The 26,070-nt window shown below is 50.1% G+C and overlaps 6 protein-coding genes across 6 annotated transcripts; 2 read left to right on the top strand and 4 right to left on the bottom strand.

Annotated features, from left to right (window-relative positions):
* Window positions 1–509: 509 nt before the first annotated feature.
* Window positions 510–1,659, bottom strand: T069G_05747 (alcohol dehydrogenase groES-like domain-containing protein; the record flags this gene model as incomplete). Its single annotated transcript, XM_056172957.1, has 2 exons — window positions 510–1,158; window positions 1,226–1,659. The coding sequence occupies 2 exons, from the start codon at window positions 1,657–1,659 to the stop codon at window positions 510–512; spliced, it is 1,083 nt and encodes a 360-aa protein (XP_056029815.1).
* A 710-nt stretch (window positions 1,660–2,369) lies between these two features.
* On the bottom strand, window positions 2,370–2,813 carry T069G_05746 (uncharacterized protein; the record flags this gene model as incomplete). Its single annotated transcript, XM_056172956.1, has 1 exon — window positions 2,370–2,813. One exon carries the CDS (start codon window positions 2,811–2,813, stop codon window positions 2,370–2,372), a length of 444 nt encoding a protein of 147 aa, XP_056029814.1.
* Window positions 2,814–5,151: 2,338 nt separating this feature from the next.
* On the top strand, window positions 5,152–7,332 carry T069G_05745 (WD domain, g-beta repeat domain-containing protein; the record flags this gene model as incomplete). The annotated part of the gene is made up of 2 exons (XM_056172955.1): window positions 5,152–6,263; window positions 6,348–7,332. 2 exons carry the CDS (start codon window positions 5,152–5,154, stop codon window positions 7,330–7,332), a joined length of 2,097 nt encoding a protein of 698 aa, XP_056029813.1.
* Window positions 7,333–13,748: 6,416 nt separating this feature from the next.
* T069G_05744 (pectate lyase superfamily protein domain-containing protein) lies at window positions 13,749–16,073 on the top strand (the record flags this gene model as incomplete). Its single annotated transcript, XM_056172954.1, has 1 exon — window positions 13,749–16,073. The coding sequence occupies one exon, from the start codon at window positions 13,749–13,751 to the stop codon at window positions 16,071–16,073; it is 2,325 nt and encodes a 774-aa protein (XP_056029812.1).
* A 3,215-nt stretch (window positions 16,074–19,288) lies between these two features.
* Window positions 19,289–21,532, bottom strand: T069G_05743 (ankyrin repeats (3 copies) domain-containing protein; the record flags this gene model as incomplete). Its single annotated transcript, XM_056172953.1, has 2 exons — window positions 19,289–20,289; window positions 20,344–21,532. 2 exons carry the CDS (start codon window positions 21,530–21,532, stop codon window positions 19,289–19,291), a joined length of 2,190 nt encoding a protein of 729 aa, XP_056029811.1.
* Window positions 21,533–21,832: 300 nt separating this feature from the next.
* Window positions 21,833–24,593, bottom strand: T069G_05742 (tetratricopeptide repeat domain-containing protein; the record flags this gene model as incomplete). The annotated part of the gene is made up of 3 exons (XM_056172952.1): window positions 21,833–22,042; window positions 22,115–24,275; window positions 24,337–24,593. 3 exons carry the CDS (start codon window positions 24,591–24,593, stop codon window positions 21,833–21,835), a joined length of 2,628 nt encoding a protein of 875 aa, XP_056029810.1.
* Between the last annotated feature and the right edge of the window lie 1,477 nt (window positions 24,594–26,070).

Below are 26,070 nucleotides of genomic sequence, written 5' to 3'. Positions count from 1 at the left end.
GAAAAAAACCAATTCAACGTTGTTCGGCGAGATGGATGAGGTTTAGTTGGGGATTAAGCTTAAATCGTTAGTTGTCTTCGTGATTTGAGGGCGTGAGTGGTAAATGAGGCTGCTTGGGTAAGCCGAGCTGGCCGAGCTGGCCGAGCTGGCTTTGGCCGAGCCGAATGTGGCAGTAATAGCCTGACCCTGGTATTGTTTTCGGTGGCGTCATTGATGCTTGGGTCAAGGTGATTACGTGAAATAACGATTGATGCGTTACAAAGCTGTTTTCTCAGTAATCAGGCACAACTTACTAATAAGGAAGAGCTGTTATCGGCTTCGGAGTCTCTGCTCGTCATTGAGAGAAGTGGAGACGTCGGCTGTCCATCAAGGTTCTATCACAGCTTCACCCACGTGAATGAGTGGTAGGGAGAATGCGGTATATTCCAACGTCAAGTGGCTTTTATTTCTTTTTTTCTTTTTATCTTCTTCTATTAACTTTTGTTTTATACACACATTTGATTCACACATTAAGCACCGAAAGCCTCCTCATAGTTGACCATGCATGATCTGTATCGCACGCTCGAGTCTGCCAGTCTGTTCATAGCCTGCTGCAGACCCTCTTTGGAGATGGGAATCTTCTCTACCCAAGAGTGAATACCCTTGGATGCTGCTAGGTCCAGCATCTCCAGCATCTCTTTGCGGCTGCCCAGATGTGAGCTGCCGATGAAGCAGCCGTTTCCGAGGAAGTCTTGGTTTCGGACAGAGACACCCTCACCACCGGGGAGACCGACTGAGTTCCATCGGCCGTGGACGTCGAGCAGGCTAAGGTATTCACCCAGAGCAAAACCCTCGAAGGAGTTGGCAGTGTTGATGATGAGATCAAATGTCATCTCGTGTCCCTTGGTCCAGTCCTTCTCTGATGTTGCCAGGAAGCCATCAGCTCCCATCTTGCGAGCGTCAGCCTCCTTGGCTCGGGTTCGAGAAATGGCCCAGGTCTCGGCACCCAGGGCCTTGGCAAACATGATGCCGTAGTGGCCCAGGCCACCAATGCCCACAACACCGACCTTCTTGCCGGGACCGGCACCGAAGCGCTTCAAGGGGCTGAAGACGGTGATGCCGGCGCACAGCATGGGGGCGGCATCGGCGCTCTCTAGAGCTTCGGGAATAGGGTATGTCCTACGTCATCATTCGAATCAGCCTTCTAGGTCATCGAACAGAGATTAAGGTTCTGACAGCCACTCACCAGTACTCGTGGATTCTAGAATGAGAAGAATAGCCTCCCTGGGTTGTGTAGCCGGTGTCGAGGTATGGGGCGCCGTAGGCATCGATCTGGTGCTTGCAGTACGTCTCGTTCTCGTTCTTGCACTGGCGACACTCCAAGCAAGAGTACACCTGCGCACCAACACCGACTCGCTGGCCGACCTTGGCCAGCGTCACCTTGGGGCCAACGCGGATGACCTTGCCAACGACTTCGTGTCCCACGGCCAGAGGGTAGGGGCAGTCGCCCCAATCGCCGCTGATGGTGTGGCGATCGCTGGCACAGACGCCGCAGCACTCTGTCTTAATGTCGACATCATAGTCGCCAAAGGGTCTAGGCTCCCATGAGCCCTTCTCAAACTCGAGCCACTTGCCAGCGCTGGGTGACTGGAAGCCGGTAAACTTGTCAGGGACTGCCATCTTGAGCTCTTTTTTTTGCTGTATGGATGAAGGAGCTGTAACAGGTCTGTCGGGACGGTATGAAGGCAAGCTTATCGAACAAGAAGCTGATTACAGGGAAAAAAAGAGAACAACCAAAGGAATCACTAGCTGGTGAGGGGGAGATCCTGACAGTTATAATTGCCCAATTCTCGGGTCATCGTTCTGCCTCTTGTCTACCCCACCATCATCATATGAGGGGCAGCCACTGCTTCACTTTACCCGCGCCATTCTCAGGCGTCTCCGCGCAGAAACAGTGACGAGATAGTCTCTGAATATTTGCGGATGAGGAGCCTCTAGACCCTCACAAACCCCCACCTTTGGAGGCGAAGAGGCGTATCTAGCCCATTTCCGTCGCCGATACCGCGAGATAATCCGGCGAATGTCCGATTGTTCCACCAAAGAGAGCTCGCGATAAGCTGATTGCCGTTGATGACTTAAGCAGACGTCACGACCAACGGGTCAGTCGATGCCGAATGAGTGCCGAGTTCTTCACCTCGTGAGAGCTCTGGTGGTTTCAAGCTCGATGCGATTCGGGCCCGGATTCCGAATCTAGTGCTTGATTCATGTTGTCAAGATATTGAAATCCCTCTTGGCGCCTGCGTCCTCCTCTTGGTAGCTACTTAAACACCTGATGCCTTCTCGTAAAATGTGCCTCTATAGCCTCTCTTTTCGGGTCCCATCGGCCGTCCTCACAGCCCAACCCCTGCCAGGAAACACAACCTCAGCGTCGCCCCCGCGTAAACCCAAGGCACGTTGCCAATATCGCCAGCATTCCAACCCGTGACATTGTAGTATATCTCGGGGCCCAATTCTTTCATCGAGTACAAGTGTCCAAAGTCTGCAATCAAGAGCACCAGCAAAACAGCCCGCCACACGCGCAGATCCCGGGTAGACCGGAGCACAAGCGCCTCGTTGATGGCGAAGAAGAAGTACATGTTTGCAAGCTGGGACATGGCCACCGAAGTGCCCAGCGAGACCTGTGCAGGTGCCGTCGCCCTGTCCAGGAGCTCGAGATAGCGCTGCTGGCGGAAATGGGTGTAAAAGGCTCCGACTAGAGCGGAAATGGGCTCTAGGAAGAGAAAGAAGAGGCGGTATGCAAGGGGGAAGCGAAAACTTAGCTGCGCTGGCGCCATGATGCCGTATCGTGAAAAAGATGTTTCGGTCAAGGTCAATGCAGAGCCAAAGCAGGCGGACGTGTGAATTGTCCAAGTTCCAGGCCTGCCGCAACTGCGCTGCGATTGGCTACTAATGGTCTTTGAGCATATGTAAGTAAGCCGTTGCGGTGACCTCGCGCTGCTGTACGTTGGCTGTCATCCTGAAGCAGATGCACGTCGTCCCAACTCCACTGCCGAGAAAAACGTGGCTGAATCATCTTTTCTTTGTATCTTTGTTAGGTTCGCCAGGGATGGGACGACGATCATTGCCTTGTCTCGTCCAGGGGCAGTGTCTCTCAGTTGTCTCTTATTCATCTTCCAGCCGCCTGGTTAGATGAGGGTTGTGATACTTGAGTCTCACGAATTTATTACCCAATGCCGAGCAGACCATTATTGTAAGCGTAGTAGGAATCCATTGAAACATCCATAAAAAAGCATCTTCCATAATACGACTATCTTTATCGTCTCGTCTCATCTTTCTTGTCACCCATCCTGCATGCACTATTGAGACATGCCTGTTGGGTCATGGCCAGTTGTCTTTTGTCCACCCGCGGTCTTGGCAGGCACACACCTCACCGCAAGGTACAAACCGACGGCGGCCATCTCTTTCTGCTCGCTCTGTGGCGAATGGTGCTTCGAGAAGCTAGCAAAATCTGAAGTAGAAGCGCACAGTCTCCACGGAGATCATCACAGCTGTCCAATCCCAGCTGCAGCAGCCAAGACAAAGCGATGCCCGGAAGACCCGCGGCAGAAGGACGAGAATCCAATGGCTTGCCAGCAAACAGAAAAAAGGAACAAAAAAGAGCTGACTAGGTAGCGACCCGTAATTTACGGACACTCCGCTTCAGATCGCACCTAAAAAGCACAAGTGCTGCGAAGACCTGATCGCTGCCGCTGCTAGTGGCTTGTACTTGTACTTGTGTTTTTTTCGCCATTGATACTGCGAGACAGAAAAGTTTTACGCCTCCGCGTGTGCTCGCGCTTTTAGCTCAGTCATTTTCGAAGTTGTCGACGTAATGTCCTTTAGAACTGAAACATGGGCTCTTTGCGACGGATGCCGGCAAATGACTTGATTCACCTGGTGACAACTGAGATGTGATGATGTGTGGTGCTATTATTATTACTGTGCTCACCAAAGGTGAAGACGGCGCGGCATGACCATGACCAGCATGCACAGGTCATCAGGGGCATCCCCAGAGTCCAGATGCTTCTCTCCACTCTGCTCCGTAGTTTGAGATAGTCTAGTGCTAGTAAGGGTCAGTGGAAACAAATCCGGGGCATTGATCTCAAGGGATGTTACGGATACCTACACTTGTTCTCGATGATTGATTGACCAGTGGCTGTGGCTTCGATGCCATTCAGTGAACATGAAGCATCAGGTACCTGTACCTATACACGCCATGTCGTGGCATCCCTCCCCCAGGGGCAAGCCTCAACGCCGCCAGAATTTTTTTCTTCCTTACAGGGTCTCCGGCAAATGGTGGGCAATCTGTCCATCCCTCCAAGTCTGTGCGGGCTGCGCCGTACATGCACTAACACAGCCCAGTAATATGCCCGTATTAGTGACAACCAGAGTAGATACCGCTATCGGTCCCCTTGTTTTTTTTTGGTCCTGCTACTTTACGTCCTATCGCAACACTGTTTCTTCGCTTCCTCTCAACCACTCTCCTTTTCTCCTCGTCCTCATTTCCATCTCCTCGCCGCCTCTTCGACTGCTCAGCAGGATCCTGCGTGGCCTCCTAGCCGTCGTGTTTCATTTCATTCCCGCTAAAATCGAAACGGGACCCTCCGGACACACGCACGAGGCATTGTCAGCCGCCGCGTGGCGCCCATCACCAGCAAGACCGCCTTGCCCTGAATCTTTCTGCATTCCAATTTCCAGCCCGAGTTTCCAACTCTCACAACCACTCTTGCTTGTCGATATTTCCATTCCCGCTCCTTGGAGGCATTGTGTCATCTTTCTCTATTTGTTTTGCCGTCTATTCGTTGCTCGCGTTTGTTGGATCCGCTGGTGTTTCAGCACTCCATCTCGAGACTAGTCAGTCGTCCTTCCTTTGCCGACGAGCAAGACGAAACTCCACCGAGGCTCTTCCACTTCGACCCCGTTGATCAGCAATCATTTGACGAGCCTTTTCGTGTTCGACAAATTCCTTTCTGCAACCTCTCATTCGCCATTCATTTTCTCGATCCGAGTCAATATTTCCATCACGAGTCCGAACGTTTACGGCCAACAGTCGCTGCGTTCGAAGAGTGGTACGATTTGTCTGCACTACCACAAAGACGTCTTTCAAGCCAAGATTCTTCTCAAACAGACGCAATGGCGGACCAGTTCCAGTCCTACACCATGGGGGCATCTGCTGGCAATCGGGCCACCGGTGCTCCCTCATCCCACCAATCCCATGACCAGCGCATGCGTAGCATGAGCCTCTCCAATCTCCTCCGAAACCACAAACATGCCGTCTTTTCCCACGACGATCCGCACCCGCCGCGCCAGACTCACGAAGTCGCCATCGACGATTCGGAAGACACGCACGAACTTCCTTCTCGAAAGCGCCGTGTTCGTGCTCAGAGCACCGCCGGCACCATCAAGGGCGTGATTCGTCGGGCCTCCTTATCCCTCAAAGGCATGGTTCATGTTCATCGTCGGCCATCCATCACAGCCGAGCCCTCTGAATTCAACAACCAGCCTGTCTCCCATGCCAGACCGACGAGCGCCCACCACACGTGGAACCGTCTTCGCCACGCCGCGCCCTTTCGCCGGTCGAGGTCTTTCTACGGTTTCAATGTTACCGATGATGGCCTCTACGAGCAGCAGCAAAACCCTCACATGCCTATTCCCGCAATGGGAGACGAGCCTCCGTATATTCCCATGAATACCGGCGCTGCCGCAAAGGCCTCAGTAGCGCTGCAGAACGAATACTATACCAGACAAGCTATGCACACCCAGTGGCTGCAGTCGTCGAGCGAGGATAGCAACGATCGCGAGAGCGGAATCGGCATCGTCGTCACCCAGCCCTTTATTGAGTCGGGTCTCAGCGATGACGGATCCATCCTTGCTCAGGATAGCAACATTAGCAGGGTCGACTTTATCAAGCAGCTGCCATCCGAACTCGCCATCCATGTCTTGGCTTGCCTTGACGCCGCCGCTCTGGCTAAAGCGAGTGTCGTCTCTAGACACTGGAATGAGGTGGTCCGCAACCAACATATCTGGAGAGAATCTTGCCTACGGGAGATGACCACCACTTATGCTACCAGTGAGCCCGTCAAGCCTGGCGCTGGCTTGGGCATTCCCGAAGTTGTTCCCACCAACGATTGGAAGCAGATCTACCGTGCCAAACTTGAGCTGGCTCAGAAGTGGAAGGAGGGCAAGGCTCGCCCCATGTACCTTAACGGACACATGGACAGCATCTACTGTCTACAATTTGATGAGTATGTTCCGCTCACACTGCATCCCTTACTCCTTTCTCCCTCTTACGTTGTCTTGGTTTGACATGTTTACTGACCTCGCCCCAGGTATAAAATCATTTCTGGCTCCAGAGACAAGACCATCAGAATCTGGGACATGCAAACCCTGGAGTGTCGCCTGGTCATCGGACCTCCCGAGGTGGTCAACCACCCCATGATGTTGGAAGATGCCGAAGGCAATCCTACCCATTATGTCAACTTTTCCGACAGCTATCGGGCGTCGCCCTCGATGCCAAAGGTGGCTTCCTTCGATGAGCATCACAAGGCTTCTATCTTGTGCTTGCAATATGACGAGGAGATTATGGTGACCGGCTCATCGGATTCTACGTGTATTGTGTATGACATGCGCAATGGCTATCGTCCGATTCGCCGTCTCACCCACCACACCGCTGCTGTTCTCGACTTGGCCTTTGACGAAAAGCATATTGTGACCTGCAGCAAGGACATTAGCATCTGTGTTTGGGACCGAGCGACTGGTAACCTTCTCCGCCAGCTCCGCGGCCACACCGGCCCCGTCAATGCCGTCCAGATGCGTGGAAACACCATCGTGTCATGCTCTGGTGACTTCCGGGTCAAGCTGTGGAACATTGACACTGGAAGAAACATTCGCGAATTCGTCGGCCATACCAAGGGCCTGGCTTGCTCTCAGTTCTCCGAGGACGGTCGATACGTCGCGTCGGCCGGCAACGACAAGGTGATTCGCATCTGGGACGCCAACACGGGCGAGTGTGTCCGCGAGATGCGTGCACACGAGAACCTAGTACGCAGCTTGCACATTGACAGCGTGAGCGGGCGTCTGGTCAGTGGCAGCTATGACACAGACATCAAGGTCTGGGACATGGAGACGGGCCGCCAATTGCTCGACTTCCCTCGATGGCATGCCAGTTGGGTCCTTAGCGCAAAGAGCGACTATAGACGCATTGTCAGTACCGGACAGGATCCCAAGATTCTCATCATGGACTTTGGCGCAGAGGTGGAGGGCATCGACATGTTGAACAGTGCCAATACCGGCATCGGCGGCAACATCTTTTAAACTAATATATGCATCCGGACCGACTCCAGGGACCATGCTCAGCTGTGGGACCATTGAACGTCACGTCGCCCGCCGGTATTACGGGATTGACGCACACTATCGGCCTTGATCTTTTTTTTTTTTGCAATTATTATATGTCATTTTGCTGTTTCCATCACGGCAATGGTCGGCGAAGTGAAGTGATCAGCGTGCATTACGCTCATCTTGGCCTTTCCATCCGACATCATCTTCTTTTACGACTGGCTTTCTATATCGGCTGCACCCCTTGGTGAATAGACTATTTTGGGCATACAGATGCGATAGAATGGGCATTGTTTGGCATTTGACTTGGCACTGGGCCTTCCAACCTAATTCTACGGTGGCTGTTGGATAAGCGTCGAACTTTTTTTTTTCTCTTATGAAGCAATCTTTTACTGTCCTTTCTTTTTAACAGTCAGTCATAGTCATGCAAGAGCAGGTTTGACAAGACATAGACATGCAGATATGGGATTTTTTTTGTTTTTGTTTTAAGGGAGCGAGCGGTTCAGGAAACGGAAAACAACTTGGGGGATTTTTCGATTAGTGGCGCGCGAAGAAACATATAGACGAGCTATGCAACAGGGACATTTCGTTTTTTGCAACGGGGTTGGGAATGGGATAGCTATGTTTGTGTCTTGTTGATTTTATTAATTTAACGAATTCTTTTTTCTTTAAATGGTTTGACAAGACTACTGTTATTACTCTCACTCTTTTCCCACGCTATTAGCTGGTCATTTTGTGGTGGCTTAGTCTTGGGTTACAGCGTTACATGATGCCAAGTGCAGTAGTATCATGGCGACGGGTACTGGCGAATGAATGGCAACGCAATCCTCGTTGTATCGGGGAGAAGAGAGAAGCTTTTCTTTCAGGCGCCTTGGCACGACCGTTTTTTCTCTTCTTCGTGAGGGGGTGTGTGGCAAATAAGGGATCAGCGCCCGAGTACGACGTTGAGAAAAAAGTTATATCCCTACCTAGCTGCGTTAAAAAGGTAACATACTCGTACTTAAGTCTAGGTGGTATGTAGCAGCCTCTTGTGGGAAAGGGGCTTTTTATTCAGTGGAGGCAGCGGGATTCGAAGTGCCGAATGGGAATGCCTGTGTATGACGATTATTTCCTCTTTGTAAATTGGTAGAATCGGGGTTGAAAAGAAAGAAGAAGGCGGAGGAAACGAGCCGAGGAGGGACCGGTGCGGGTGGGAGGGTGTTTTTTTGATCTGGTGATCTAGTGAACATCTGGGTGTGCATAAACTGGCATGGGGGGGAGGAGAGGAAGAGGATGTTTGTTTGGCTTTTTCGGAGGACGGAGTTGGATGGAGAGGTTTTGTCATGCCTCTGGATGCGGGTATGGCCGAGTAGTTTGTGGGGTGGGATGGGATTGTGTGGGGTGGTTGAGAAGGAAAAAAAAAACATGGGGATGGGAGTTGGTGAGATTCTGGGGATTGAAGAGCACGTGTTGGGATGGTAGATGATTGTGGTGATTTTTGTGGGATTAGAAATGAGTATGAGCCGGGGTTGGTGTATCTGTAATATGTAGTTCGACCGAAGGACTTGATAGATCAATTGTTGCTTTACTTTTACGTGTGGATTTACGAGTACGAAGAGAGTTGAGAGCTGACAACTCAGGTACAGCACGCGAGTTTAAACACTCAAGTCTAAAATGTCGCATCAAGCGTTCGTAGCAAGATGCACCGAAAACTCTTCACCTGCAGCATAATTCACGGTAACAAAGTCGACTGTCGGGACCATTCCCCGAACGAGTACTACCTCGACTTCACATGCAATGTCAGTAGGCGCCATGCAAAAAGGCATCATCCCACAGCCCCGTGTCAGCTCGGCCCTTTCATATAAACGAGACTTGCGCCATTATTCCTCCGCTGCAAGCGCAATTCGGCAGTGGTGACAAAGCATATCGGATAACCTTCTATTCTTAAAAAAAAACCCACGACAAGGGCCGGCCCCTTCCGAGTCTTGGGCGGTGAGTTGGCGGATGAGTGGCGCCAGGGATTGGATTGTTGATGCTGGGGGTTTGTATGGTATGCTAGCAGAATCTGATATATCATGAATTCAACCTCTGGTGGCGTTATTGGGTGTGGCGTTCCTTGCAGGGTCCTGCTATAACAGATTTGATGCAACAGCTGCTGAATCTATCGCTCTGCTTGCATCAGTGCAACGGCACGACGCAATACTACCAAAGGCTTTCTTTGCTGCCTTGAGTGCGGCCGACAGACAGATGAGGTCGGGGAAGCGCGGCATAGAATAGCCTATTGCCGTTCGGTGCGGGGAACCCCTGGCCTCCCCAGTCCGGGGTGCCTTGAGAAGAGGAATGGCAGAGGGTTAGGGCAGAGCCCAGTCGGCATCTCTTGAACGTGAACACGGCTCTCTTGCGGCATCTGGAGCAAGGCCGGCCGGCTTCTCTCCGGGCAGTTTCTGGGGTGCAGTTGCATGGTGGATGACGTGGCTGGGGCTGGGATTGGGCATGGAAAGTATTGCCTGTGCATCGCGGAGACGAGCTATTGATTCTGGTGGCGAACAAGCTGCGGATGAGGAGAGCAAGAGAGGCAGTTATGCTGAGAAAAGAGGTCCGCAAAGGAGAGAAATGAAGGGGCTAGAAGCTTGGCTATGTACGAGTAATGAGAGCCTCCGACTATTAGCTTACAGTCTATCGTGACACTAGCCGGCGTTTATCGAACCATGGTCGTGGTGTTGAGGAGGATGACTGCCAGCGTCGACAAGGTTCACGCAACTCTGGGTGTGTGATTGGTGGCATATGTTGCATGGGCTAGGCTCCAGCAGCTGCCAGCCAGTCGCTGCCCTGGTTCGTCGTCTATTTGGGACGGCCCAGTGACTCCCGCGCGTTTCGTGGGCGTGGGGTTCATTATGAGTGATCTTGCATTCTTGTTTATTTGCGTATTGAGAGCGTGATGGCATAACCTCGCTGATTGTGCTTCCTGCTTCGTTGTGTCAGTTAGAGATCGACCAAAGAGAGTATTGACATGTGCGTGTGCTCTGTACGACGGCGAATCCATCTGCCTGATTAGGAAATTGATAGCAAAGAAGCCAGACTTATACTGTAGTGCCACCTCAGGTGACAGCCTGGCGTATTCACACGAGACACTGCGCGTGCGACCGGGTGTGTCGGCCATGGTATTTGGGTCTGCAGCCTTACAACGGTATTGATCCAGGACATTGGGCCGACTGCTCCCTCAGCGTCCGTCCAAATGCCACAGCGTAACGTGGAGACTATGCAGATGTCGTGACCGTTTATCATGGGTCGTCAAATTGTGATCTTCGCGGTGCGTCTCGATAGTACTTGGAGCTAGCACCCGTGGCTGAAGGAAGCAAGGCTCCGTTGTACCCATCGACCTGGATATTGTAGGTACTCCGTAATGTTCGCAGCAATACCACTAGGACATAGCGGCTGACAGTATCTTCCTCAACTGCTGAACCTCTTGGCCCTTTCATTCCAGCCCGTCCCCTATTCAGGGTGACTCGCCACTCTCCCCATGTGCGAGCTGTGTCTGCTGAGGGTGCGACAACCTACGTCGTTTGCGATCCTGAGACAGGCTAACAGACACAGACACCAGCGTTGGCTGGTGACGGTGACGCCTGATGAACGTAGTCGAGACGATCATGGCAATAGGCCACCACCTGATCCGCTTGTGGTGCGATATTGCGGTATCGCAAACGGAGCTAAAACAAGGAAGCGTTTCTTGTAGAATCAAGGTTCAGATGGTTAACAGCATACGGTAGGTAGCGGTAAGCATACATGTAAGGTAAGCAAAAGTAAATCGCTAGGAGATTCGCTTCGGCTGGCATGGAGCACTCGTACCTGTCAGTACTGGTACCCCATACACGGAACTTTTTACCTTGACTGTGTTGTACGAGTACAGGGCCGAGAGCAGTACCGCCGGCTCTTTTTTCGATAATTCCAGCACCATGTGGTCGCTGGGGAATCCGCTAGCCCAGGGGCAAAAAGGCAATTCCAGCGCTGTGGCGCTAAACTTTAGCCCTGATGCCCATCTCCCGATCGGGATGCGGAGGGCAGCTGGCTCTTTTCTCTGTCTTGCACCAAACATGACCAAGGCGAGGATTGGATGCGACAAAGAGACTTCCTTTCTTGTTCATCTCGCTTCTCTTCGGCCGCCAGATCGTTAGCATGGGTAAGAGGCAAAACTAACTCCTCAACTCCTCACAGGTTGTGGTACCGAACTGGATCAGCGGCGGAGGCAGAGCCAAAGTCAGAGCTCCATATGATAGACGTCGCGGGCATTCTCTCCTCGAAAACCACGTGTGTGAGCAAGCATTCTCGTATGCCTCGCCGATCTATCGTTTATGCTTCAGTTCGTTCTCGTATCGTTGCAACAGCACATCACAACCAACCACTCATTCACTCGGGGAGTCTCGTCGTTTCATGCATGGCGCGCGCTCTTGGCTCGGCGTCTTTCTGCTGCCTCTCGCCCGCTCGCAACAGGGCCGAGTAAGAGATGGACAGCGGCCGACCATCTTCAGAGGCTGTCGTCGATAGGCCGAGCCGGCAGAAGAAGTGCAACCCCCTGGCACTGCTGGCCTGGAAGTAGAGTTGCGGACCACCCATGTCGACACCCATGTCCAGCCTGTCTGAAACCAAGAATGGCAGCCAATGGCATCATTACGTTCCTGGAAAGTAGCCGTGGATCCACTGCGCTCCTGTGGCGGCTATACGCCACGGAGCGTGTACCTGGGCTCTACTCAGGAGAGCTCAATCTCAATGGGCAGACTCGCGAATAGCATCCGTACCCAACCGCGGAGCTTTTCGTAGCTTCACGACGCTCCACCCAAGCCTGTCTCTGAACTTTAGATGACCTCCTGCGAGGCTTAGGCTGCTAGCTTTGTCTCAGAGGAACAATCTTGGTCCGCTGCTCCCAGCCAACTGCCGCTCCCGCGCGTACGAGTGCGGAACACGGAGTATTAGGGGAGAAGCTTTGTTTGATCGTGATGGCGGCTCTATCGTGGCCTATTTTTGGCGTGGAGGCGCGATATAAGGCAAGTTTCCTCAACGCCGTTGCGTCATGTCTCTCTCTTTCTCTCCGCCATCTATGTGTTCTACGTGATACTCTCTTTGAGGGCTGAACGCTTCCCCTTTCATCGACGACTTCTCCAGCCTTTCCTTTGGTTTGCCCAAGACAAAGAAGTGCAGTTCTAGACCGTCCATCTTCATCCAGTGATCTCTTTTCTTTCACCATTCACACTGCGAGTGTTCATACCTCTTCATCATTCATTCATCAATCGATTCTAGTGCTTTGAACAGCGTTGATTTTTCTTCTTTGTCTCCTTGGCATCAAATCATCTTCACATATAGCCCTCCACGGCCCACCCCTTTTTCGGCCCGTCGCCCGCTTGGCATTCGAAGACCAAGCAAGAAGAACAATTCACCAGCATTAAGCATAGCAAGTGCCCTGGCATTGCATCCACTGCTTGCGATATACTACCGAAACAAATCATTTTGACGTGGTAAGTTACTGTGGCGCTGCAGGCAAAATGTCATCTGTGGAGAGCAACATGACGGGCACTTGGCGCGCGTGCATGGTCTCCCTTGTCTCTCGATTTGTGCGGGCCGAGCAACTCCAGAAAAGTTTCTGTAGGGTGCCATGGCAGATGCTGAAGATGTGCGGTTTGCCGGAGCATCTGTGTGCGCGCTCTCAGCGAGTGTGTGCGGATACCTCATGACCCTCGTCACGGCGGACGATTGTCTGCAACGCTTGGGCCCAAAGAAGAAGCTGCTTACCTTCTTCTCAACTTGGCTTCACCCTCCTCCTCGGTCTCATCCAAAGAGCAATCGGCGCGTGATGGTGGGGTTTGGGGGCGTTTGGAGGCCAAGGGGGGTGTCGATTCAACACGCCTTGTTGCCATGCCATGCCATGCAAGGCCATACATCACCAAAAGCCTTTCTTCTGCTATTGTATTGTGCTCTATTGTCATTCACTGCCCATGCCTATTAAAGGGCCATGCCCGGCCTCACTTTTCACAATCCTCTCACCAGCCCTTCTTCTCATCATCATCGCTTTCTTCCCTGCGCATTGACAGCTTCTTTGCGCACCCTCTATCAATAGCAAAGCTTCAGTCTTGAAGTTTGTGAGGGAGAGGGCATTCAGAGTCAGTCCCTTCTCTCTGGCTCCCGTCTAACATCACCCTTCTCCATGTCTCTCATTAACCGCCCCCCATTCCCTCCAACATCGCATCACACTCACAATTGTGCATTTCATACAAAAAGCCTGTGGTTGGACAAACTTTTTCACTCTTGGACAAACTGCTGACTCTGTTTTCTTTCTCGTGTAGCCTATATCTGCCCGGCAGTATATACATAAATCCCCTCGAAATTCGAACCGCGGAAAGGTTGTATCAATCTGTTTCCTGGTCATGATGGGCCTCTCAACCATCTTGACGGCCTCTCTGCTGGCCCTGCGCCTCTTCTCGGTGCCGGCCGTGGCTGTACCGGCTCCGTCTCCGGCTGCTGATTCAAAGGCTGTGGCCGCCGCCACAAGCTGGTGGCTTCCCAACATCGCACGCCAGGGTACTGTTCCCTTCGGCGCCGCTGGCTATCAGATCTACCGCAATGTTCAGAGCTTTGGTGCCAAGGGTGACGGTGTCACTGACGATACCGCGGCCATCAATGCTGCGCTGAGTTCTGGAAACCGATGTGGTGCGGGTTGCGATTCCCAAACCACCACTCCGGCCATTGTCTACTTCCCTCCTGGTACCTACATCGTCTCGTCCCCCATTCAGCTCTACTACTACACCCACTTGATCGGTGATGCCACCAACCTGCCTACCCTCAAGGCCTCCCGCAACTTTGCTGGTATCGCCGTCATCGACTCCAACCCCGGCTGGTATGGCGCCACCAACAACTTCTTCCGCCAGATTCGCAACTTCAAGATTGACCTGACTGGACAACCCATCAATACCGGCACTGGTATTCGTTGGCGTGTTGCTCAGGCCACTTCGATCCAGAATGTCCAGTTCATCATGAGCACTGACACAAGCACAAACAACAAGCAGCAGGGTCTCTGGGGAGAGGATGGTTCTGGCGGCTGGCTGAGCGACCTCACCTTCACCGGTGGTGCTCTGGGCATGTGGGTTGGCAACCAGCAGTTTACCAGCCGTAACCTCGTCTTCAATGGCTGCCAGACTGCCATCTACATGAACTGGAACTGGCTGTGGAGCTTCCACGGCATCACCATCAACAACGCCAACGTTGGTATCGACATGAGTGGCATTGATGGTAACGGCATCCAGCAAGTCGGCTCCATTTTGCTTGCCGACTCTAAGCTCACCAACACAAAGGTCGGCGTGCTCACCAACCATGACCTCAACCAGGCAGGCACCTATGGTACTCTGGTTCTGGATAACGTGGACATGACCACGAACACCCCCATTGCCGTCAAGAACGCTCGCAGCGGTGCCACCCTCCTCGGAGGAAACGCCAACATCGCCTCTTGGACCCAGGGCCGCGCCTACACCAACAACAACGGAAAAGCTGTTCAGGGCACCCGTGCCACCGTCTCCAAGCCTGCTGCGCTGACCGCTGGTGGCAAGGTCTTCACTCGCAGCAAGCCCCAATACGAGAATGTCCCCGCTAGCAGCTTTGTGTCTGTCAAGTCTCGTGGTGCCAAGGGTGATGGAAGCACTGATGACACTGCTGCCATTCAGGCCGTCTTCAACAGCGTTTCCTCTGGCCAGATTGTCTACTTCGACCACGGCGCGTATGTCGTCACCGACACCATCAAGGTCCCCAAGAACATCAAGATTGTCGGCGAGGTCTGGGCTCTCATCATGGTTGGCGGTACCAAGTTCAAGGATATCAACAACCCCCAGCCCGTCTGGCAAGTTGGTCAGCCCGGCGATGTCGGCAACGTCGAGATTCAGGATATCATGTTTGAGACCCTCGGCCCGCAGCCCGGCGCCATCATCGTGCAGTGGAATGTTGCCGGTTCTTCTCAGGGCGCTGCCGGTCTTTGGGATGTCCACTTCCGTATCGGTGGCAGTGCCGGCACTCAGCTGCAGTCTGACCGCTGCGTCAAGACCCCCAACCAGACGACCAACCCCAACCCCTCATGCTTTGGCGCCTTTTTGCTCCTTCACGTCACCACTTCTGGAAGCATCTACATGGAGAACACCTGGCTCTGGGTGTCTGACCATGAGCTTGATCGTGCCGATCACAGCCAGGTTAACATCTACAACGGCCGTGGTCTCTTGATCGAGAGCACCAAGGGCACCTGGCTGTGGGGTACCGCTTCGGAACACAGCGTGCTCTACAACTACGCCCTGAACAATGCCCAGAACGTGTACGCCAACATCCTCCAGACTGAGACCGCCTACATGCAGGGCAACCCTGATGCTAGAGTTCCCTTCACCTCCCAGTCCAAGTATGGTGACCCTGACTGGTCCAGCTGCACCACCTCCACTTGTGCCCGTACCTACGGTATTCGCATCGTGAACTCGAGCAACACCCTCATCTACGGTGCCGGCATGTACAGCTTCTTCAACAACTACGACGGAAACACTTGCGTCAATGCCAACAACTGCCAGGACAACATGATTGACATCCGCAACTCTCAAGTTAAGCTCTTTGCCATTAGCACCAAGGCCAGTATTAGCATGGTCACCCTCAACGGCCAGCAGTCTGTCTTTGACAGGGACAACCGCAACACATTCTGCGGCACCATTGCCTCTTTCGAGACGTCATAGAAGGACGACGAAGATGCTCCGGCTGCTTCAGCCCCAGTACCCAAAACAAGCCCTGGGGGTTACAGTACGCCTGTCCCTGAGCTTCCGGGAAAGCCGCAATCTACTGAAAGCGTCTTGCCCACATCAACCAAATCTCTGCCACTGGGGTACGGTTCCGAGGAGGTTGTGACGATAATTCGGACCGTGTGGATTAGCCCAGAGGCCCAGCCCACTTATATATATTATGACTGAAACGTATATATGCGATATGCTTGGGAAAAACTCGAGCATTTTTTCTTTTACTCTTGATTCTCTTTTGCTCTGTTCCGCGAAGATCTGATCACCCTTGATCGCTAGGACGCCTTGTCGTTTTTGTAAAAAGAGAATATTTATTTCCTTTATTTTTTATTTGGTCTTGTCTTTTTTGGTCTATTTTTTGGGCACAACTGTGGGAAGGATTGGGGATGGAAAAGGGACAGCACTGACGTGCAGCATATGGGTAGAGATGAATAAAAATACGAGTTGATTGACTTGCCACATTGATTGTCTATGCTTTGCCTTGATTGTGACGTTTTGGTTTGAGTCCTAGTGGTTGTTTGTGGTTTGCTCCGCTGCACGTGTCCAAGGGTGTTGATCGTACATGGCGAGCATAGTGTAATTTGTTACTTGGATATAAGATGTGCGATGTAAGGTTGCGCCAAAGCAAGTGATGACACAGAGACTATAGCATGCTACTACCTGTTTGTAAGGTATATTTGAACAGTCTAGAAAAGTGGAAGAAATGATAAATTTATCAGATCAAGCTGGATGTAGGTATGTGTAAAATGTCAATATATGGGTACATGGCTGGGAGCATCATGCAAAAATAACAATAGCCCGGTAAGCAAAATACGACATAAAGAATATTCGAACAGAGGAGCAAAAGTGAAGACTCCTTTGGGGGAGCAGTGTAAGAGGACTCCAAAGTGGTTAAAGCAGCTACTTCACTGAATTTCAGCTCGTTTGTTTTGGCTTATAAGGATGCTGGAGCCTACTGGTGAGGCGCAGCGGGAGCTACGAATGTTGGTGGGGTGAGTCATGCTGGCATACTGCTTGGGATTTTGAGAGACGGCTTGGTGATGTTATGAGATGTGTTGGAATAGCGAAAACAAAATATTGCTCTGTAATAGAATATATTTCAATGAATAATGCGACAATGACGCCGCAACATACTGGGCGGCTGGTGTAAGTGTGTATTTACCAAGTTTACGATTTAGTCTGTTACAGGTATGTGCTATAGAATAAGAGCAGAGCAAAAAAAGATGCCACAACAGCTTTTCGAACAAGGGACAAAAAGTGAAGGCTCCAAAGAGGAGAAAACTTTCGATTCAATGACTGTTTGCGTTATTCAGCTACTTCACTGAATGTCTGCTCGTTAAAGTTGTTTGATAAGGGATGTTTGTGTTGGTGAGAGACGGGCTGTGATTGGCTTGTTGGAGCTGGGATGGCGATGTGGGGGTGAGTCACACACCGAGAGCCAGAGCTCTAGGCTGGTGTAAGTCTTGTGTACAGCATCATTGCTTGGTCTGGGGTATCGTATGATGCGTCTGGATGGATTTACAGTGAAAGTTGGAAATCGGCGTGATGATAGAGATTTAGGCATATATACTCCAAGTTTGTGGATATGAATGTAGAGAGAGACTCCGATGTTGTAAAAATAAGGCCAAGTCTACGAAAGTATCTACTAATGCATCTACATACATATAACCTGTCATATAGAAAGACAGATAGAGATAAAATAAAAAAAAGAATGCAACAGACGTTACTCGAACAGAGTGACAAAAAGTGAAGTCCCCGAATGGGGTAGATGAACTAGATACGGGACGAAGATCGCCCATTTCCAACTATGTCTCATTTTTGGAGAGTTCTTAAGCTACTTCACTGAAAATCAGCTCGTTTAATTTACTTTATAAGGGGTGTTGTTGTAACAAGATTTGGACTGTGATTGGCTGAGTAGAGCTGGGGTGGTGAGTCACATCCAGGGCTGTAGCTGTAAGCAGGCTGGTGCAAGGCTTGTGTACAGCATCATCATTGCTTGTTATGGGATGTTGTCCAGTGCTTTTGGAGGAAGTTTACATTATTGACTGATTTGTTGATATAGATTATTAGCTATATTCTTGTCTTGTGGATTTGGAGTCTCTGAGGCCATATTTTTTATGGCCGGGTCTAAGGAGATAGCTATGAGTAGGTACCTGATATTTCCATACATGTAACCCATGGTGTTCTATGCTATGATAATGGGATAAAAACGGACGATCCAAAGAAAAAAAAGAGTGCAACAGAGCTCACTCGAACCGAGTGACAAAAAGTGAAGGCTCCCAATTGGGGTACAAGTTCTGCGAACGGAACTCTCCGAAGAGAGCCCCCTGGAAAACAAGTCTCATACTGGAGATTATTCAGCTACTTCACTGAAAACCAACGTGTTTAACTTGCTTTATATCGGACGTTTGAGCAAGGGAAAGGACGACTGTGATTGGCGTGTTGGGTAGGCATCGTGGCTGTGCCCATGTATGTAGGATCTAGGACTTAGTCAGGTGGAGAGTTGGCTCATGGTATAAGATTTGTGAAGGGAGGATAAAAGATTATGTACGAGGGGATATAAGTGGTTAGTGTCGCTGTTGGCCGCGATGTCTTCAATACTCATACTTGGGCAAAAGCTCTGAAGAAGGCAAGTATCACCATGGGAGAGTCGTTTGATCATTGGACGGGAATATCCCGTGGACGAATATTAAGTGACACTTTGAAGCACCATGGTTCGACTGTTCAAGTCTAATACGAAGCAATATCTTGTACATCATTTAATGTTCGAACGTTGAATTAAATAAAATAGCTTGGCATCGTTTGTTCTCATTCACGATGAATGATCGGCCTCGAGTCCAGGATCAACCGGGATCAACGTTGGCAGGTACGATGCTATGCTCCAGAGAACACTGTTCATGGTCAAAGAATGCAATCACATTGTTTCTGAAAGACTCTATCTCTCTTCAGTGGGCTGCCTATCAACCGCCGAGTATTTCTATGTAGCTGAACAATGCTATCACGCTGGCTCCCAAGTGTATAGGTGTTCCATCAGCCGCCCTACTCTATCCGCGACCATAGTCTGGCACCTCTTTTGAGCAGTAAAATCAATATTTCGTCACTTCGAATTATTTACCTTGTTTGTATCAACGTTGTACTAACCATAATTGCCCCCATTGTTAAGCACCGTTGTGGCCTAGCAGTTGAACAATGTCATGGTATCCCTTCTCAGATGCATACTGCAGCGCAGTTGTGTGGTACTTGTCTTTCACATCGACTTTGGCACCCTTTTCAATCAATATTTTGGCCATAGCCGCATGTTCATCTCTGATGGCCCTAATGAGCGGTGTTTCGCCGTATTCATTCGTCGTATTTAAATCTGCGCCTTTGTCGATGAGCAGCTGCATAATGTCATCCCGCCCTAGACAAACTGCAGATAAAAGCGGCGTGCTACCATCGTAGCCCTTAATCTCCATATTGGCCCCGTTATTGAGGAGTAAATCGACAATCCTCTCATGGCCCTTCTGAGTTGCTAACCACAGCGGCGTCTGACGATGATTATCCTGTGAGTCGATATCGGCTCCCTGCTCAATCAACATGATGGTGACCGAATAGTGTCCGTTAAAGGCGGCATAGGCGAGAGGAGTTAGTCCCTGATCGTCTCTTGCATCTGCGTCCATATCGCTTCGGTCGAGGAACATCTCTACAGCGGCTTCGTGTCCCCCTTCTGACGCATACGAGAGCGGCGTCCTCCCGGAATCGTCTCTCAAGTGATGCTGGGACTCTCCGCGAGCCAACAACATTGATATGATGGTTTTGCGCCCGTTTGCCGCTGCATGGAATAGTGGTGTCTGGCCTTTATTATCCTTTGAGTGGATATCGATATCCCCTCGGGTCAAGAGGAGCCAGACAACTTCAGCATGACCCTCTTTAGCCGCATGAGACAGAGGCGTTCGTCCGCCTGAATCCTTCTCATCTGGCTTGACATCACGCCGCATTAGGAGCAGCCATACAATCTTGGCATGCCCATTAGCCGCTGCATATGACAGAGCAGTTCGTCCACTCCTATCCTTCTGATCGGGCTTGGTGGAACGCTCTGCAAGTAGCCATTGCGTCTCCAACACGCGCCCTGCCTTTGCCATGTCGAGGAGCGAAGGCTGCTCTCCAGAATTCCAATTCACTGGCGGCGGTGTTGACGAACCGTTGATAAAATTTATCGTCGCATCGAACAGACCCCAATCAGGGTCATCACGAGGGTTCGGCGGGGGTTGCCCCGGCGCGGCAATACTTGCGCTTCCTATCTGGTGACGATTTCGCATTCGCGTTGTTACTGGACGGTGTTGCCGAACGTTTATCCATCTTTGAGGGCGTTGACTTGGTCGAAAAGGCATGGGATCAAACAACTCGTACCGTTCGCACCAGACTCTCTCAAAGTTCTCCATGGTAAGGGATACATCTTTGAGGTATATCGCAATAAAGTCGTGTCTCTTTCTGTTGCGTTCTGCGCAATGCAGTATGGCAAGTCCCAGTCCTTGGTGTCCTACTCCCATATAAGATAGCTCTAGGCGAATACCCTTGTTACTGACTGTCCAAGATCTGCTGTCTGGAAGCCAGCCAGTGCGCCTACGGACAATGTTGCCGGAGTGCTCAAACGCATCTGGAGATGTAGCCAATAGCGATGAGTGGCGCTGGGTTTTGGATCTCCAGGCGAAAATGCTGTCGTCGTCCGTCACCTTCATGATCTCCTCTTGGAGCCTCATAAAGGCCCTGTCCCCCTCGCCATATAATAATGGCATGTTGATGCCAAATATGCCCATCAGACAGTAGGCTCGGTCTTCAGACCGTGATGTTTGCCTTGAAGAGGCCCATGACATTTTTTGCGCAACACTTACACTCCCGAGACTGGAACCAGAGAGAACGCTCATAGGTATGCCGGTGCGCTTGGAGATTTCTTGTTTCAGGCTTTCTCTGGTACCCAACTCGTTCCATGCTTCATCTAAGAAGATCATCGTCTCTGGTGCAATCAATTCTTGAAGCGTCCACCCTCTGGTAAACCACCTGCTCTCCGAAAAAGCAACCTTGGACGGCACGTCTGCAAGAAAGCCATAGCAGACATCGGCTTCAACGTACCACTGGTACATGGAGTTGATTGCCTCAGACAGCTCAGCACTGCTTGTCTTGTCGATGCAACAGGTGTCTACCCAGGCATAGTCGTATCCGTTAGCCCTTGCCAGGATACAACAGCCTTTGATCTTGTCGTAGCCTTTCTTGTTTGCAAAGCGACCAAGAGTCATGTCTTGAAAGGTGACTTCTTCTTCACCCCAAGTGTGCGACAGAATGGCGTAGGGCGGGACATTTTCTTGGCCGAATTCTTTTAGCTCAAACCCCCCAGTGTCCAGCTCTTTTGTATGGAGTAGACGCATGGCGTGAAGTTTGGCAGAGTGAATACTTTTTTTTCAGCTCCGTTATGGGAAATTTGCCTCGAGATGCTTGAAGAGCTTTGGGGGGATCAAATGAGGGGATATAATTGCTGTGCTGTACTCGGCCCGCACAGCGAAGCTTTAACATGTTCTAGCGCGTGATGCATGCATAAGGGGTGTAAGACGTGTAATGCGCATTCTCGAGTAGATGAGAAAATTTTTTATTATTTATCTTTATTTATATTTTTGGGGGGTCTTTGCAAATAACTTAAGCTAACAACATATTTTGCCTACCGAATTTTATTAAAAACAGTTCAATGTGTCTGCCATCTTTCGTAATCTGGACGTTTTGGTTTGCACTTGCTGAGGCCCCCCCACCGTTTCCTCATTTTGGCTATCAATTTCGTTCGATTCCAGAATATGATCCTCACGTTCCCACGTTTCGAGAACTTTGACCGAAAGGGCTGTTTCTGGATGCTCTGGCCCTAATACGGAGCGTTTATACTCCACACACTTTCCCATTTGTGCAAGGGCGTCATCATGACGGCCTTGTCCCTTCCAGGTACAGGCAAGGTTGTGCATGACCCTGATAGTGTCCGGATGCTCTTCCCCAAGACTCTCCCGTCGAAGATCTAGTACTTGAACTGCTAGAGCCTCTGACTCTTCATACAGACCTTTTTTACCGTATATTGACGAAAGGTATTCCATACTCCATATTGTCTCTGGATGTTTATCTCCAAGAATTTCTCGTCGAAAGTTGAAGACTTTAATTTGAATAGACTCTGCCTCGGCCTCTTTACGCCGTCCTTGTTTACCATATATTGATGAAAGATTTGATATACTCCGAATTGTGTCTGGGTGTCTTTCTCCGAGAATTTCTTGTTGAAGCTTAAAGACTTGAAGCTGAAGAGCCTCTGCCTCTTTATATCGGCCTTGTCGCCAGTATGTTAATGAAAGATTCGACATACCCTGAAACGTCTCTGGATGTCTAGTTCCGAGAATTTCTCGTCGGAGGTCATAGACTTGAACTTGAAGAGCCTCCGCCTCCTTATATCGGCCTTGTAGACCGTATGTAATTCCCAGGCTTTCCATGCTCCATATTACCCGTAGATGTTTGTCTCCAAGAATTTCTCGTGAAAGATCAAAGACTTGAACCAGAAGAGGCTCTGCCTTTTTATACAGGCCTTGATCCCTGTATATTATTCCAAGAGCTCCTATTGTCTGAATTGTATCTGGATGCTTATCTCCGAGAATTTCTCGCCGAAGGTCAAGGACTTGCACTTCAAGAGCCTCTGATTCTTTGTACTGACACTGGGCCCAGTGCGTTGTTGCAAGGTTCTCCATACTCATTAAGGTATGCGGGTGCTTCTTTCCGAGAGTTTCTCGTCTGAGGTCAAGAATTTGGACTTCCAGAGCCTCTGCCTCTTTATGCCGGCATTGTATCCGGTACGTTGTCGCAAGGTGTTCCATGCTGATGAATGTATCTGGATGCTTTTCTCCCCAGATTTCTCGATCGAATTCCAATCCCTTTTTATTCACAAGTTCTCTTTCGCTCCATCGTCCACAGTCATGAAGAAACAGGGACACTCTATAGAAGAGCAGGCTTGTCTCGTGTCGTTTGTCGTTTAAATCTGCCCAGTATACTGTCTGCACTGCATGTGCCAAGTATTTCTCACACTGCGACCATGTCCCCAGTTCTGAATCCGGGAAAAGATCGAGTATGGCCTGAACTGCAATGCCAGAAAAATACCGCTCGCCTTCCCTATTTGAGAAAACGTTATCAGGAACGCTGGGCTTGCATAGACTCAAGCCATATCGTGTTGCCTCCTGAACGAGTTTATGCATCTCGTAGCTTCTACCACCGTCCTCCGTTCTGTGCACGCCAAGAAAAGAAAATTCTTTCAGACGCATGATGGCTTTGGTAGCCTCAGCCTCCAACTTCTCTGGATCAACTAGGCTGTTATCGCAGTGCTTGAGAATAGTTGTTATGATTTCGTGCGGAATATTTTGGTTGGAAACGTATGCGATGGCGTGGAGAATGTTGTATGCAATCTCACTGTCTTGTTTAAGGCGGTCAATCGAGATGCTCAACGTTTCGAGGACGTTGTTAGGAACATAGGGCTTTCGATGCCTGTCAAATTCCTCTTCTTTGAGAAGCTGCCATCTTTTCTTGTTTTGCGCTAGTAGAGATGAATACTCCTTGGCCGATGTTGATGTCCGTCTCATATAGGACCCGGCTTGCATAATGGCCAAGGGAAGCCATTGGAGTTCTTCTAACAAGGTAATGATTTCCATTTTTTCTCTTCCCACCTCCAAGCTCCCTGCTAATTTCAAGAGAATTTCCGCCTCATCATAATTCATGCGGGCGACCTCGATGCCTCGCGTTGAACCTACGAGCGTCCCTACAATATGAGCATCGCGAGAAGTCCACAATACTGTCCCGGTGGACGCCTTAGGGATGTATCGATATAAGCTGTTTGTCTGCTGTGGCGCCTGCTCAACACCAAATTGCCGTAAGTCGTCAGTATTATCGAGAATAAGAACCCAATCTGGTTGTGCCGCTATTTGATCGCACACAGCTGCATATAGCTCTTCGCCTTTGAGTTGCTGGTCTATGCCGAATGCCTGCGCTATTGTTTTGTAATCCTGCGAAAATGTTGCCTCGCTGTCGGCATGCACCCAAAAGACGGAACAGTCCCTTTTGTTGCATCGTTGATACGCATAGTTGAGTGCAATTTGCGTTTTTCTCGACGCTTTTAATAGCCGCATCCATACGTGGATTTGAATGATAAGAATTTGGGACCTACCCTGATCCGCCTAGACCCCAGAGAGCAGCACTGCAGTATGTGTGTGGCGCCTGCGGTAGAAGCGCATCGACCTTTCCCATAATATCTGGGCGATCGACAAGATCCTCATTGAGTGGATAAGGAATAATGCGGATGGCAGGTCGAGCTGGTCGTAGTGGTAGATGGAAGCTAAAAGTATTGTTGTCTTGGTGAATAGTAGTATTGTTGCCAAATTGAGAGTTGCCAACCTCGCGCTGGCCGGGCACTGGTCGCTCCATTGCGTTGTTTGATTCCCGACAAGCTAACTGTAATGTATATTAATCTTGGCGCATGTAATCAAATCGTTCTCCAAAGTTTCTGGTGCTCAAAAGAATTGGATTGCAAGGCTGCCAGCGCCACAAGACTTGCAGCTACTGGTGGGTTGATATAGGATGATATTCAAATTTATTAGATGGATGATTCTAGATGTAACATTTCTAAATTTCACCCCCAATACCACTCTGACCCCGCCTTACATTGACAAACGTTCAGTCTAGACATGGCGAATGATAGCACTCATAGACATACGAAAGTGAGCGTATGCGTGGGTGTCACCCAGCCTTGCCGTCGGCGCAGAACAGGTGTGAAGGCGCATTATGGGGAAAGGCAAGGCAGTTTATAATATTGAGTTGTAACCCCTCTCTACATAGCCTCGTTCTAGGATCGTGTTGGCTGCTCCTTGATTGATAGGTGGCAAATGGTGAGTGTTGTATAAGTGAGGAGTCTTGCGTCGGCAACCAATACGAATCCCGCCAACTCATTCCACTCGAGATCCTTTGGCCGCGTTGGTAACATCCGCACACCCATTCGACATTACTGTGAGAGTGAATCCGTTGGGGTTGGAGGAAATTACGATACAGGGAGCGTGGGGGTTTCAATCAAGTTACATGTAATGATATATGTACATGACGTAGGCGGATAATTCCCTCTCGACCACGCAACGGCTGATTCCCGTTCATCGTCGCTCAATTGATTCCTCCTTTTAAATACAATTCGTGAATCAGAGAGAAAGAAATAGCAGTATATTCTGGAATATTTGCTGTATCTTTTTAAGGATGTGGTTCATGGATCGTACCCGCTGTCGATGACGCCGATTTAGCAAATGCAAGCAAATTCAGGTGGTGAAATATCGAACGGAATTTTGCTACCTGCTTCTGTAGAGATAGTTTCATGTCGCATCAGTATCAGAGACGATAGAACGGCCAGGAGAAAGGATCCTACTTCAGTACCTACTCTAGAAGACGAAGACGGGATTCTGCCCGGCATTTCCCTCAACTGCCACAGGATGGTGTATCAAGGAGAGCTTTACATTGCATATATTGTCAACATTTTGTCATGTAACTTTGTTTCTTTTCATTCTGGTTTGATGCTACGTTATATGAACTCGTTACATTTACAGACATATCTATTAGCCCTCAGAGCTTTCTACCATTGCCATCACGGACAGTACAACTGAGGAGTATAATCAGCGATGAAGAGGGATATTAAATCCTCGAAGTTTGTATATAGGAGGACTATGCCGTGAATAACTAGATACTTGACTTTTCTCTATCTATCCTATAGATATAGTAAACACCTCATAACATCACATTGAAGAATGAGAGCACATCCTGAAAATGATTCTCATGGGGATGAACTTCTCAATGCTCTTAGCGTTGTATTCGATTTGTCTGACTTCGATGTTGTTTATATAAACGTGCCGCTGGGCTGTGGGGT

The sequence above is a fragment of the Trichoderma breve genome, chromosome 3 (genome assembly GCF_028502605.1).
Source record: "Trichoderma breve strain T069 chromosome 3, whole genome shotgun sequence".
Classification (NCBI taxonomy): domain Eukaryota; kingdom Fungi; phylum Ascomycota; class Sordariomycetes; order Hypocreales; family Hypocreaceae; genus Trichoderma; species Trichoderma breve.
The sequence above is the reverse complement of the archived record's forward strand: the minus strand, read 5'-3'. Positions and strand labels throughout refer to the sequence as shown.